General features: G+C 37.3%; 1 protein-coding gene across 2 annotated transcripts in view; it reads right to left on the reverse strand.

Annotated features, from left to right (window-relative positions):
• LOC110678020 (latrophilin-like protein LAT-2) overlaps window positions 1-14,297 on the reverse strand; it is a 378,663-nt gene that overhangs the window by 83,428 nt on the left and 280,938 nt on the right. For both annotated transcript variants that reach the window (XM_021850387.1, XM_021850388.1), the window contains exon 5: window positions 8,073-8,239. In XM_021850387.1, the coding sequence (XP_021706079.1) occupies window positions 8,073-8,239 (167 nt within the window). The remainder of the gene's footprint in view (window positions 1-8,072; window positions 8,240-14,297) is intronic.

Here is a 14,297-nt window from a genome sequence, read left to right on the forward strand (position 1 = left end):
TTTCGTTTTCATTAAAAAAAACTTTGTTTCTACGATGCTTCTTTCTTGAATTATGATTTTAAAAAAAAAAAAGGCTCAAAATGGCACATTTTCACATTTTTTACAAAATTGACTTTAACTTAAAAACGCAAAAAAAAGTACATTTCTAAAATTTCAGCGATTAAAGCTTATGAAATTTTAGAATTTTTTTGAAAATTTTCCACGAGCATAGTTTTTCCAGCTTTTCTTTACCAATTTTCTCAACGGTGGAAAATGTGGAAAACTTTTTCCAGTTATTTTTTTTTTATTTCTGAGAAAATTTGCTTTCATTTTCATAAAAAAAAAACTTTGTTTCTACGATGCTTCGTTCTTGAGTTATGATTTTTCAAAGTAAGTAGTGTCAGAGGAAAACAAAAAAATTCCAACTGAGTTTTCCAGGAAAATAAGCGACCCTGATATTTTGTCAATTTTTTTATTCATATATTGATGAGCCCTGCCTGTGGAAAAAGTTTCATAAAAATCTGAGACCCTTCGGCCCACTTCGTACGGAAATAAAAAAAAAAATCTCCATCTGTGAGTTAGCCAAACGGCATTCGTCGTAACGACCCGTTCGGCCAAATGGCATTCGGCCAAATGGCGTTCGGCCAGACGGCATTCGGCCAAATGGCCGGGCACCCCATGACATTATTTTCGAGTTATTTCAAGTTAAATGCAAACATTTAAAAATTATTTAATAAAATGAGTAATTTTTATTAGTTATTCGTGATTCTCCATCAAACACATATGACACATTCCACGCACATCTACGCCAGGATATCAAAAATTCAAACTCTGAAATATTTCCAAAGCTATACAGAACATGAAAGACAATATGTTAAATTGTATAAAAAACATAAATTTGATTGAAAATACAGTGAGAACATACCTGAAAAGTTATATAAAGTTTATATAATTTATTGGTGTGAAATTGAGACATTAAACAACTTTTTAATGATAGCTCTGTATCATAGTTTATTAAGTGTAATATGATTGTCTTATCCGTTAACTAGAAGGGTATTGAATGACATTGTTATGTGCGGGTTTAATTTCTTCAAACGAATTATTGGTTCTTTGAAAACGTATTTTTTCAGATAGTCACATTATTATGGTGTCGCGTTACGAAAGTTGCCTTATTTTTGACATTGTAAAATAAATACTTCTTATAGAACTCTTATATTTTGGATTCTCTTCCTACTCGTCAAGATACGTGTTTCCATAAAAAAGATTTAAAATCGGACCATACTTCGAAAAGTTACACTAGGTGCAAAGTTTTGGTGTCGCGTTACGTTAATTTTCACCGTAAATTTTCAGGATGAAACTACAAATTTCAAAATGCTCGTTCTCAGCAATGCTACAACCGATTTTCGAAATTTTTGATTTTTAGTAGATGGAAATAGTTATACTAGCTTTCAGCGTTGGTGCCACCCCACTAAAACCCTCCCCGTTTTTGTAAAATGTGGGTATGTCTGATTTCTCTTGTTTTTCACTCAAATCTGATCAAGTAGCTCTGGTTTTTAATGAACTCGTTGGCTAGTGATCAACACAGGTGATCAACAGGTGCCGTTTAGTGCAGGAATAGTCTCTTACATGTTGAGGAATACTTGGCTTCGATGGTAAACAACGTGGTTCTCCAGCGGATAATCCGGAATATCCGTAAAAATGATCAATTCATGAAAATAATCCAAGACAGTTTTTTTTGCAAACTCATCAGAACTCCTTATTATAAAACGCAATAGATTGTTTGAATTGTTCATGGACCTAGGTGGTCACAATAATGACCTCCGGAAGATCCGGAACATCCGTAAAAATGGTCATTTCGTGAAAATCATCCTAGATCACTGTGCTTTTTTTTCAAAACATATCAGAAATCAATTAAAAAACATAACGGATGATTGAGTTGTAGTGGTCATGGGCAGTCCTGATTGGATGATTTTATAAATTGATAATTTTTATGAATATTGCGGATTTTCCAGTGATCCAGGTTGTTTACCATTGAAGCCAAGCAGTCCCCAACATGTGTGAGGCTATCTTTTCACTGATGGACACCTCTCTGATAAGATTTGGGTCGCTTCTTAAAACCAGACCTAAAACCAGAGCTAGTTGATTAGCTTTGTGCAAAAAAAGAAAAAAAAAAGAAAAAAAACATAGGGAAAGTGTACCAGTTATGGCCATAGTGGTTCCCTATTTAGCCATTTGTAAAATTTTAATAACTTTCACATTTTTAATGTTTTTGAATGTTTTTACATCAAAATATATGTTAAATCTAACTACTACAACACACAAACATTTTCAAAATTTGAAGACATTAAAGTTATCACGTATGGCGAAATAGGGAATCACTTTGTCCGTAACTGGTACACCTACCCTATTTACTTCTCACAAAAACGTGGAAGGTTTCAGAAAAATTGAGCCAACGCTTAAATCTGATACAACTATTTCCTTTCAATGAAAGCTCAAACAATCGGTTGAATAATTGAGAAACTGAATTTTATGAGTTATAGTATTCATAGTTTCGGCTAATAATCTGATTTAATAACTCTTCCGTGCGGTAGAATTCCATGATATTCAGATCACTATTTTGAGACCATAAACGTCCTTAACAATTTTGCTAAAACATGATCCTCAAAATACTACATGGCTACGTTGAAATTTTATTGGCCCAATATCTGGTTCAATTACACCCCCGTGCCACAAAATTCTGTATCCTTCAGACCACCATTGGTAAATCATAAACACTTGCATACGCTATGTCTGAACCAGCAGATTATAAAAATCGAATATACATCGGATATTTTCATCATCTTCAGAAAAGATCAAAGGAGCGGTTAAAAAATTTAACCCAAAAAAAAGTGCAATTAGTCAACTGTACAGCAGCTCTACATATTTTTCATCCCATCATTAGGAAGCTTTTATGGTCGTCTACAAATTTCTGAAACAATATTCTTAAAATAATTTATTGAATCTTTTTAATAATTTTACCCATTTATCAGATCCATTAATTCCAATGTTTTTTTTTAATTTCGGATAATTCCGACAACCATAAATGTTTGCTTGTCGACTTTGCCGAAAGCATGCTTTTAAAAGTACGTCGTTGAAAGGTTTACATAATTTTATTTTACAATCAAATTTAATCATTCTAACATGTATCAAAGCTCAAAATTATTTGCGTCGCCATCCGAAAGCACTGTACCGGAAACATTCTTAAAAAATCACAGAAATATCTAAACATTATTGCAAAGAATTCAGTCAAATTTATATTGTTACCACAAACGCCATCTACGCTTTTACAAAGCACGACATTCTCAAAAGGTTTTACAGAAACATGAAATTAATTTTAACCAGTGTCGGATCAAATTACCCCACTGTGAGGCAGAATGTCGAATGTATTAAACAAATAACAATACAAGATATACATTTTTTCTGAAACCTGAAAGCAGCATTACCGATTTTATCAATAAAAATAAAAAATGCTTTTTGCGTAACGCGACACCATTTGCAGAACTCTGTTGGAAGATAAACGTACCGCGGCGCTCATAAAATGAAATCAATGATTTCTGCAATTATTCAGTTTTTCCTTCCAGTTTGAAGTCACACTCTAATTCTTATCAATCCATAGAAGGATTGCCTAGAACAAACCCGGATTGTAAAAATTATAGCAGAGCAGATATAAGCGATTATAGAGTGATGTTTAAAAAAGTGCATTTCAGCGATGGTATCGCGTTACGAAATGCAACTGCTTTTAGTTACCATAAATACAGTGTAATGTTTCAAAATGAATATCACAACATCAAGTACATTTAATATGCAAGATATAAAACCTGTTTTATCACATGGTTACAAGGCATATTTCCGAGAACAGGCCTAATTTGATAATGAAAGTCGGTTCCTCGTGGTGTCGCGTTACGCTGGAATGTGTCATATACCCAGTAGAGGAAATATGATCTAATATCTCAAAAACTTTAGTTTATGAAATTATTTCCCATGTTTTAGAGAGGATGTCCAATGGCCCATCAAATTATGTGAGAAAATAAGCAAAATTACTGAAGGAATTTCTTAGACATTTATCTATAGTGAAAAAGTTCAACTAAATTGACCACAGTTTTTGATTACAACAACAAATATTTCTTTGATTTTGCTCCAATTTTTTAAAGTTACTTTTATGCATTAACTTATTACTTAAATTGTGAACAACACTTTCCCAAGGAAAAAATAGTTGACTAATTTCCAAAAGATCTGTAACAATGTTTTTGAAGCCACCCTGCGATTTTACTTTAAAGAGTAGTATAATCAAATATCTCATAGAATATCGTAGGGTGACAGATTTAAGTTGTCCTCCACAGTTCCTCCAAAAAATTATTGATTCTGTCAAATCCTATGCTGGAATATTTTGCTGAAAGCATTACTAGATATTTATCTGTGAATTCCCTGAAACAGTATTTCTGAAGCATTTCCAAAATATATCACAAATTTAGTCATAAATTCTTCAACGGTTTTTGTTTTCTGGAAATTATGCTTTAAAATTCCGCATTATACAAGAATTGCCTATGAAAAATGGTTTTAAAATGTCCCTTGCCTTCGAATTTTCAGATAAAATGTTGTAAAAACATCAAGATTTTTTTTTTGTTTCTGATGTCAGACGGGGTTGGTGGTCTAATGGCTACCACTTCTGCTTCATGGCCCGTCCCTTTCCTCGTACTTTGTAGTTGTATCTTTCACTTGCTTCTATCTTCTTCTTTCTGGCATTACGTCCCCATTGGGACAGAGCCTGCTTCTCAGCTTAGTGTTCTTATGATCACTTCCACAGTTATTAACTGAGAGCTTACTGTGCCAATGACCATTTTTGCATGTGTATATCGTGTGGCAGGTACAAAGATACTCTATGCTCTGGGAAGTCGAGAAAATTTCCAACCCGAAATGATCCTCGACCGGTGGGATTCGAACCCACGACCCTCAGCTTGGTCTTGCTCAATAGCTACGCATTTACCGCTACGGCTATCTGGGTCCCACTTGCTTCTATCTACCACTTTAAATATATTCACAGTTAATCTATCGCAGTTCATAGCATTTGCTAGAACCCAAGACGCTAGAAAAATGCTAGAAATAAACCGTTTCCCTACGCTTTGCTTCTTCCATAATTATAGCACACCTTTCCTTACGTCTGATACATTGGCAGTCTGCTAACCAACCAGCAATCCCTTCTGCCATAAAAATTACCCCACCCTTTCACCCTTCCTGCATGAACTGGCGTAGACGCAGTGGTATACAGTCGGGTCTCCTATTAAACGCATTCCTATAACGTGCACTCCTATTACGCTCACTCCTATAAGACACACCAGAACGTTATAGGAGACCCAGGGCTTATGGGATTTCATCACTTTGGGGGTGTCGTTGAATATCTCGTATGCCAAAAGAGATAGCACAGTACTGTCTTCGGCGAAGTTTTAGTGCTAAGTACGATCTACCTTTAGGAGTTGAGGATCATCCTTTTAGTTGAGAACTTGGCCGGTAGGGGCGCTTTTTCTGATTTTCACTATATGAACCATGAGGGATAAGAATGCAAAATTTTGTAACATATGATATTTGTAGATCCTGATGTTTTGGAAGGTTGGTGTTTTCGGAAGAGTTGTTCAGTAGCTCAAGGGCTGACATGCGGTGGTCATTCTGGTACGGAATTACGTCACCAGGTGGCGCTAATGGACATGGAATTTTGGTTTTGCGCATAGCTCAGTAGCCTGATCTTTTAGAAAGATAACGTCTTCGGCAAAGTTGCTCAGTATTACAAGGGCTAACACTATTTGAGCCATAGGTTTCGAAATTTTGCCACTGGGCGGCACTAGTGAGCAAAAAATTTTTGTTTTGCGGATAGCTCAGTAGCCTGACCACTTAGAAAGATGGCGTCTTCGGCAAAGTTGCTCAGTATCACTAGGACTAACATTATTTGAGCAGAAAGTTTTGAAATTTTGCCACTAGGCGGCGCTAGTGAGCAAATAATTTTTGTTTTGCGGATAGCTCAATAGCCTGACCAAAGTTGTTCAGTATGGCAAGTGATATCGATTTTTCTCGCATTGCCACGTTTAAGTAAAAGTGCCTAGAAAAAAATACATACATTAGGTATATTTTAAATTCGGATAAAAGTGTGGCTAGTATCCTAGTATTTCCGACGGATTGGGAGAATTTTTGATCAATTATTTAATATGAGAAAGAGCGAGGATCCGTTTACTACTTATATGTGTGATTGTTAGCTATTTATATGAACCAAAGAAAATATATGTTTTTTTTTTTATTTTTATTTCGTCATTGTATGAACTCCACATTTTCCAAGATATGGATTGAACAGAAATGAAGTTAGGTTGGAATGTCAGTCATTACTTATAAATTGGAAAATCAATTCGCTAACAATATAAATGAAATAACTAGGACTGGCCTTATCTCTTCAGTTACACATCACTCTTGTTTGAATATTTTTATAATATAAACCTTCTTTTTCATAACGATAATTCAATTCTATAAAAAAAGCTTTTTCTCCCGATTTCTTCGTATATATAATATCTAGAAACTCGGCTCAAATAATGTTAGTGCTTGTGGTACTAGACAACTTTTCTGAAAACTTTTTTTTATTGATCAAGCTACTGAGCAATCCGCAAAACAAAAATTCTTTGCTCACTAGCGCCGCCTAGTGGCAAAATTTTGAAACTTTCGGCTCAAATAATGTTGGCCCTTGTGATACAGAGCAACTTTGCCGAAGACGCCATCTTTCTAAGTGGTCAGGCTACTGTGCTATGCGCAAAGCAAAAATTCTTTGCTACCTTGCGCCGCCTAGTGGCAAAATTTCGAAACTTTAGGCTCAAATGGCGTAATTCCGTATCACCGCATGTCAGCCCTTGAGCTATTGAACAACTCTTCCGAAGACACCAACCTTCCAAAACATCAGGATCTAGAGATATCATATGTTACACAATTTTGCATTCTTATCCCTCAGATTACTATTACGCCCCCCAACCATGTGTCCAATAGGAGACTTGACTGTATACGGTCTACCGTGGGAGCCAGTTGAATGCATCTTCAACTCCTTCTCCTTCGCTTCATTGGTCTGCATTCTGACGTGGCAGGCACCATTGTTGCCTAAAAATTAAAGATCACCAGCACTTGAGGGTGTCTGTTAGTCCCAAACAGTCATTCTGTTGGTTCCTTGTGCAAGTGCAGCTGATCTGGCGATACTGGAGTAGCATCCACGGGCTCAAGCTCAACATGAATTTTTGTTTTGTTTCTGAGAGTGAGAAAAAAATCTGTAGGGGAAGTGGTGGCAAAAAGAACACCATACCTCTTACAAAGGAAAAACACATTTTAATGAATTTTTATCACGCACAGACGATTTAGAGCACAAATCGGAGTGTTCGGTTTGACACAGATGTCAATTGAATTGCAAATATTAACGAAAACTAAGATTTTAGAAAACCACGTTCGAAAATTAGAACTGACGCAACTTTTATCTAGTACACTCAAGCAAATGGACTATCGATAAACATAGGAACCCCTTATGAAAATTCACCACAAGAAATCGAATTGAAATTCAAAATTTTGCCTGGTGAGAAGCTGGTGGGTGGTACCGTCCCTCATGGAAAGATACCCGATCAGAATCACATAACAAGAATATAACACATTTCTATCAACAGCTATCAATTGAAAAGAATAGATGTTTATGTAATTTTGTTATAAATATGGAAATGTTCTTAACTTGTTCTGATATATTTTTGACATTACACTTGTAAATTTGTTGTTGATGACATCCAAAGTTATCATAAAATATGCAATAATTTTGTTATTTTGTATCATCCTTGAAACATATTCTGTAATAAGGATTTGTTACATTCTTTTTTTATTTAGTGCAAATTTTGTATGAATATTTGTTATTTTAACTGCTAACGGTACATGTTTTATAATCGTTGGTTATATAAACAATCATGTCAGGGAAACACATTCAACTCATTATAATCTTGTTTGTTCCCTCATGTCTGATAGCTGCAAAAACAGTAACTCAACCAAAAAACACCTACCTGTAATGCGCCAACGCTCGTCCCATGCTGGGCTCCGGACTTGGGTTCAGATTCGTGCTGGATCGAAACAGCATTAGCGCGTGGTGACAGCAGCAGCACAGCCAACACATCGAGGCCAATTTCATAAAGAGCAAAGCCAACGACAGCGAAAGGCAAAGTTCGGTGTCCTAGAATGAAAACAAAGCAAGAACACAACAAAAATCAGAAAATTCATCAATTTTACGCACTGAACCCGCAAGCCATTGGAAATTATCTCTTCGCAATTCAACCAACCGGACCCATCGGACCACTAGACCGACGTTTCACTTTCTGTGCCAAAGGCACCACCGAGTTTTGGCGTGGGTTGGGCGGTTGTTAAAAGCCGGAAATGGAACCGAACGCGACCCAGCAACGGAAGCGAAAGTCTAATGAAATTGAATGAGAGCCTGTCCCTCGCCCAAAGTTTCAATTTCTTTGTCGGATCAATATGGTGGTGGAAAAGTAAGGGAATGCCCTACATTCACATAGCTTTAGTGGAACGCAGGGTCGTAAAATGCGAAACAGCTGAAATTGCCCCATGCTTTGAACGCTTGCTCGTGCCAATTTCCTGCTCCTGCTCCCGAGAGGGGTAGGGTAGATGTCGCTTGAGGCCATGTTTTAGAAGCGGAGCCAATTTCCTGTTGCCGTTTTTATTTTCATTTGCACTTTGGCGCGCTTGTGTGATGTTTGAAAGTGTGGAACGGTTATGGAAATGTGACGCCTGCTGGTGGAAAAAAAAATGGGGAAAACAATCTGGGACAAAAACTTTAGAATTAAAGTGCATTTCAGTTCTAAAATATTTTTTTTCTTTTGATATTATTGAGATCGGGACACTATAGCAGATGGGTGATTTTTCAAATGGGTGGCACAGTAATGAATATGCATGATTTTATCTCTACAAAATTCCTTTGCGAATCAGAATATCATCGTACCTGTTACACGATATACGAATACGAAAATGTCTACTTTGGCAAAGAAAGCACTTAGTTAATAACTGAGGAAGTGCTCATTGAACACTAAGATGAGAAGCCCCTCTATTCCTATAATTGTTCCATGTTCTATTGGTTTTTTTATACAAGGACCAGTTATGCGAAAGGTTGTTCGGTTTAGAATACATCTAAGAAAACGCGGTAGAAACCTGCTGGAAATTTTCATCCCACATGGAAGAATTTTTTCATCATATTTTGCTTCCAGCTGCACTGAAAATAAACATTCTTCCTTATGACAGCAATTAAGTAAATGGCTTTAAGTGCGTCACGTCAACAGTTGTCGGTTTATATCCATTAGAATAGCTTGCATGGAAGACAAACGGAACTATGCCTTTCCGCCGGCGCAAGCCATTAGAAAAGACTAAAGCACAAGCGGAAGGTGTCCAGAGTTGCAAACTCCAACCGACAGTGCTAATGAGAAAAGTCTACAAAAAGGAACGTAATTTTCCACGGCTCTCCCAGTTCTCCTACTCTAGCACGTGCATCAACTTTTCTCCGAGCTGGAATCCGTACGATAAGGGACTTGGTTGTAAGTCGTAATCAGTATGGTTCCTGATGCTTGTTTGGTGTCCGGCCATGGGCGTAACAGTTTTTTTTTTCATATAGTCCTTATTAATTTCTCTTTATATATGAACTTCTACAAGCATTGTTATGTAATGTCTTCAATGTATTCATTCAAAAATATATTTGACATGTTTGCAAGGAATTTATCTTATGACTCCACTAAAAAATTCTGGATGGAATTTTATATTTTTTACAACAACCAAATTAAATGATTTCATCAATCTCTCCAATATTGTTTGGAAAAATTTCATCGAAACATTATTTGATTCTTTAAGATTCTTCCCAGTGTTGACGTAGCAACTCCACTGATAGAGTTTCATTGCATATTCTCCTAAAATTCTTAAACTTCTATTAGAAATTCTTCCGAAGATTTAGCTTAGCTTAGCTTGGCTTAGACTGACTACACATATCAATGGTTGCTATTCCGTGATTGACCGAAGTCAGTGAAAATGCACAAAGAATCAACTAGAAGTTTGGCTGGGATTGGCCATAATCTTCTTCAATGTGCATAATTCAGTGCCTCTATTTATACAGGGTCAATAACGGCGCCGGCCACGTCCTTGCAGTCAGGTGGGATTGGGGGAAGGAATGTTAGTGTGTAACCTTTGCTATTTGGAGACCGTGTTTGCCTCTGCATCTCCACAAAGGTTACTGGGAGGGATGATTGTTAATGGGAAGGATCGTTGGGTCACAGGATTCACTTTGATAAGCGATAAGACCATGATAAATAATGATTTGTGAGATATATTCATGCTTATTTGTAAATAATATAAATAATATTTTCATTTGATATGAACAATTTCTATGTAATGGAAAATTATGCCGACACTCGAGGTGACGAACCATTCAAAGTTTGTTAAACAAATACCTAAATGTAACATTCCTACAGCTGTCAGGACGAATGCATGTGTTATTATATTTTACTTATTTGAAAAGAAACAAACAACTTGATTGGTTGGAACATCATAGAACACTCTTATTCTTATGCCGACACTTACAGTGGCGAACCATCCAAAGTTTGTTGAATAAAGTGAACTTTTCGCAAGTCTAAACTTGTAGTGTCGAACCATTCAAAGTTTTTTTTTATAATAACAAAAAAAAAGGTAAAAATGGGTGATCTGAAAATAAAATAAATGTGAAACATAAATAATTCATGAATCAGAGTTTGTGTTGACACTCACAGTGACGAACAATTCATAGTTTGTTGAAAATTCATATTTACGTCCCACAATTGTAACGATTAAATGCCTGTTGGAGGAAGGATAAATATGGAGAATATTCTACTCCAGCGGGTTTTTCCCTGCTCCGGTAAAAAATAAAAATAAATAAATAATTAAAATTAAAAAATGTGCAGTCATACATATTTTATAGATTAGAAATAGTAGCATGAAACGTGCTCACCAATTGATCTTTTATCCTTCACTGTGCAGCCACAATCTACTCTCAGCCTCACTCGTTTGCTCGGCAATATAAAAGCACCCAGTAAAAAAAAAAAGGCGCACGACCCGAAAAGGAAAAAAAAACTTGGCTTTCTTGACGCACTGCCCAGCAGCAAGCGTCAAGGTCAAAGGATCAAAAAGAACTAACCGATCACGCCACTTTTTCACTTACTAGACCGACGCGCGACATGTTTGATCCTGCCCTCGTCGCTGGCCCCCGTAGGAGCAAGCGTCAAGGTCGAAAGATCAAACAGAACTCTATTAGAAATTCTTCCGAAGATTTGTAGAGTATCTCTTCCGGAAGTTTTGAATAGATATACAAAGAATACCCCCAAGCATTTTCTGCAAACGAGAATGTCCCAAGTTTATAAGGCACAGAACTTCTTACAGACTCAGCAAACCAATGTCTAGATGTTTTCGTTTGTTCAAATGTACACACGTAAATTATTTTACGGATTCCTGTAAAATCTCAACAGCTGAACAGTTCGGTAAAATAAATTAACGGAGTAGGGTAATTTTTACAACATTCGGTAAAAATTCACCGGAATCTATAAAATTTCGACGGAATTACGTTGTTTCATTTTAGCTGTTGAGATTACGTTGAAATTCATGTATTCCGGTAAAATGTGCTTAGTGTGAGTGCTTTATTTGATTTAAACTTGTCCAAGCAGGGTTGGGAAAAAATCTGAAATTCACTCTACAGTAGCCAAGCAAAGCCAATCACAGTCAGCGAAGCCAGTGAAACTCACGCCCATCGCTGCTGTAGGCAAAATGCCTTGAAAATAGCAAAACACCTGTTGCTAAGGGCAACCCAAAACTACTGTAGGAAAATGTTCTATTTCCCGCATTTGGAGCCTTGAATGACACTCATAATTTAGAAAATTCGTGCACCCAACATAGGCTACTTGATGAGATTCACGTTTTTGAACTACTGTACTGGGAGACCACGTGATTTTCGCGAAAATTCAAGCCTACTACTATTACCATACTGTGTCCAAGTACGTAGATGAAAACTATAAGGGTACATCCCTATGGGGTTGTACGAGCTGGTGACGTAGGACCACGATGGTTTATGTAACTGAATTTGATGTCATTGTTGTTGCTCGTTTTGACTTCATACTGTTTTCAGTGCTCGAAACTTTCGTAAATATTAATGCATATAACGATTTGCAATTTGGTCAATCATTCGTCATATTTATCTATGAAAATGTGAAATTTCACTTCAGGATGTATGATCATTTTGAAATTATATTAATAACCTCCTCTGAAATATACAGTAGCATTGGAAAGAACAGTAGTGATTCAGTAGTAGATCCAGTCATCGCTTTGTAGTTCTTATGGTTTGAGAGAAATATTATTCATTGCTTGGCAATGTAATAAATTAAGTCGGAAATATTACTCCGATAACTCTTTTACTTACATGTGGTGGCCCTAAAAACAGCCAAAGGCTTTGTTAGCACGAATGCTGTTATAGATAAATGACACTACAGGATATTATCAGTTGATTGCCATGGTTAAACGAAAAATCCTCAATGCAATGCAATGAACAAGTTCTCTGCTTATACGACGAACCAGCTGAATGTTTCGTCGTGTGGATGGCACACATCAGCAACAGGTATTGGACCACACGGCTGAAGTCGAAATCCTAAAATGTAGCTCAAGTTTGAAATCTCGAGCAATTTCACTAGCCGGACGCTTGATTTGTTTAATAATAGTGGTAATGGTACCTAACAGGCTTGATTCTTGACTGCACCACAGATGATTAGTTTGATTTTGACGGCGCACTGGTTGCGTTCTTCTCGCCCGATGAGATTTGCGGTGCTGATGACGATGTGCGCTTCAACAAGCGGCTTTGGTCGATTTTCTTCAGCCATCTCGAACAAATTAGGGAATATTACACAATCAACTCTTTAAAACACAATTGTTGGCTCTGAAAAGGGCCGATTGAATTGTTGAATTTGCGTAACACGGACACACTTTGACGGCGCACTGGTTGCAATCCTCCTCGCCCGATGAGATTTGCGGTGCTGACAAGCGGTGCACTTCAACAAGCGGCTTTGGTCGATTTTCTTCAGCCATCTCGTACAAACAGCTTGCCTCTGGTAGCGAGGAGCTGAGCAGATTTGGAGGAGCTCTTACCAGCTCGAAAGCGAAAACAGAATGAAACCGAATTCAACGAAGGAGGGATGCTTTATACCCTTAGAATAGCAGGTGATGCTCCTCCTTTCAAATTCTTCGTTTTCTTATCTGGGAAATAGGCTGTATGAAACTGATGTCTGGGTAAGGGATGTACAAGATTAGCATTATGCTGTTATTGCATCCCGACGGCACTGCAGCAGCGTCCTCGGAAACATCCTCAAATTGCCGTATTGTCAATTATTCGTAATAAATCAATTGTTGTATGCTGCTATGAGATGAATTAAGAAATTATAGCAAGTATGTGGTAAACACATTAGGGAATATTACACAATTAACTCTTTAAAACACATTTGTTGGCTCTGGAAAGGGCCGATTGAATTGTTGAATTTGCGTAACACGGGCACATTTTGGCGGCGCACTGGTTGCAATCCTCCTCGCCCGATGAGATTTGCGGTGCGGATGACGATGTGCGCTTCAACAAGCGGCTTTGGTCGATTTTCTTCCGCCATCTCGAACAAATTAGGGAATATTACACAATCAACTCTTTAAAACACAATTGTTGGCTCTGAAAAGGGCCGATTGAATTGTTGAATTTGCGTAACACGGACACACTTTGACGGCGCACTGGTTGCAATCCTCCTCGCCCGATGAGATTTGCGGTGCTGACAAGCGGTGCACTTCAACAAGCGGCTTTGGTAGATTTTCTTCAGCCATCTCGTACAAACAGCTTGCCTCTGGTAGCGAGGAGCTGAGCAGATTTGGAGGAGCTCTTACCAGCTCGAAAGCGAAAACAGAATGAAACCGAATTCAACGAAGGAGGGATGCTTTATACCCTTAGAATAGCAGGTGATGCTCCTCCTTTCAAATTCTTCGTTTTCTTATCTGGGAAATAGGCTGTATGAAACTGATGTCTGGGTAAGGGAAGTACAAGATTAGCATTATGCTGTTATTGCATCCCGACGGCACTGCAGCAGCGTCCTCGGAAACATCCTCTGATTGCCGTATTGTCAATTATTCGCAATAAATCAATTATTGTATGCTGCTATGAGATGAATTAAGAAATTATAGCAAGTATG

This window comes from Aedes aegypti, chromosome 3 (genome assembly GCF_002204515.2).
Source record: "Aedes aegypti strain LVP_AGWG chromosome 3, AaegL5.0 Primary Assembly, whole genome shotgun sequence".
NCBI classification, from domain to species: domain Eukaryota; kingdom Metazoa; phylum Arthropoda; class Insecta; order Diptera; family Culicidae; genus Aedes; species Aedes aegypti.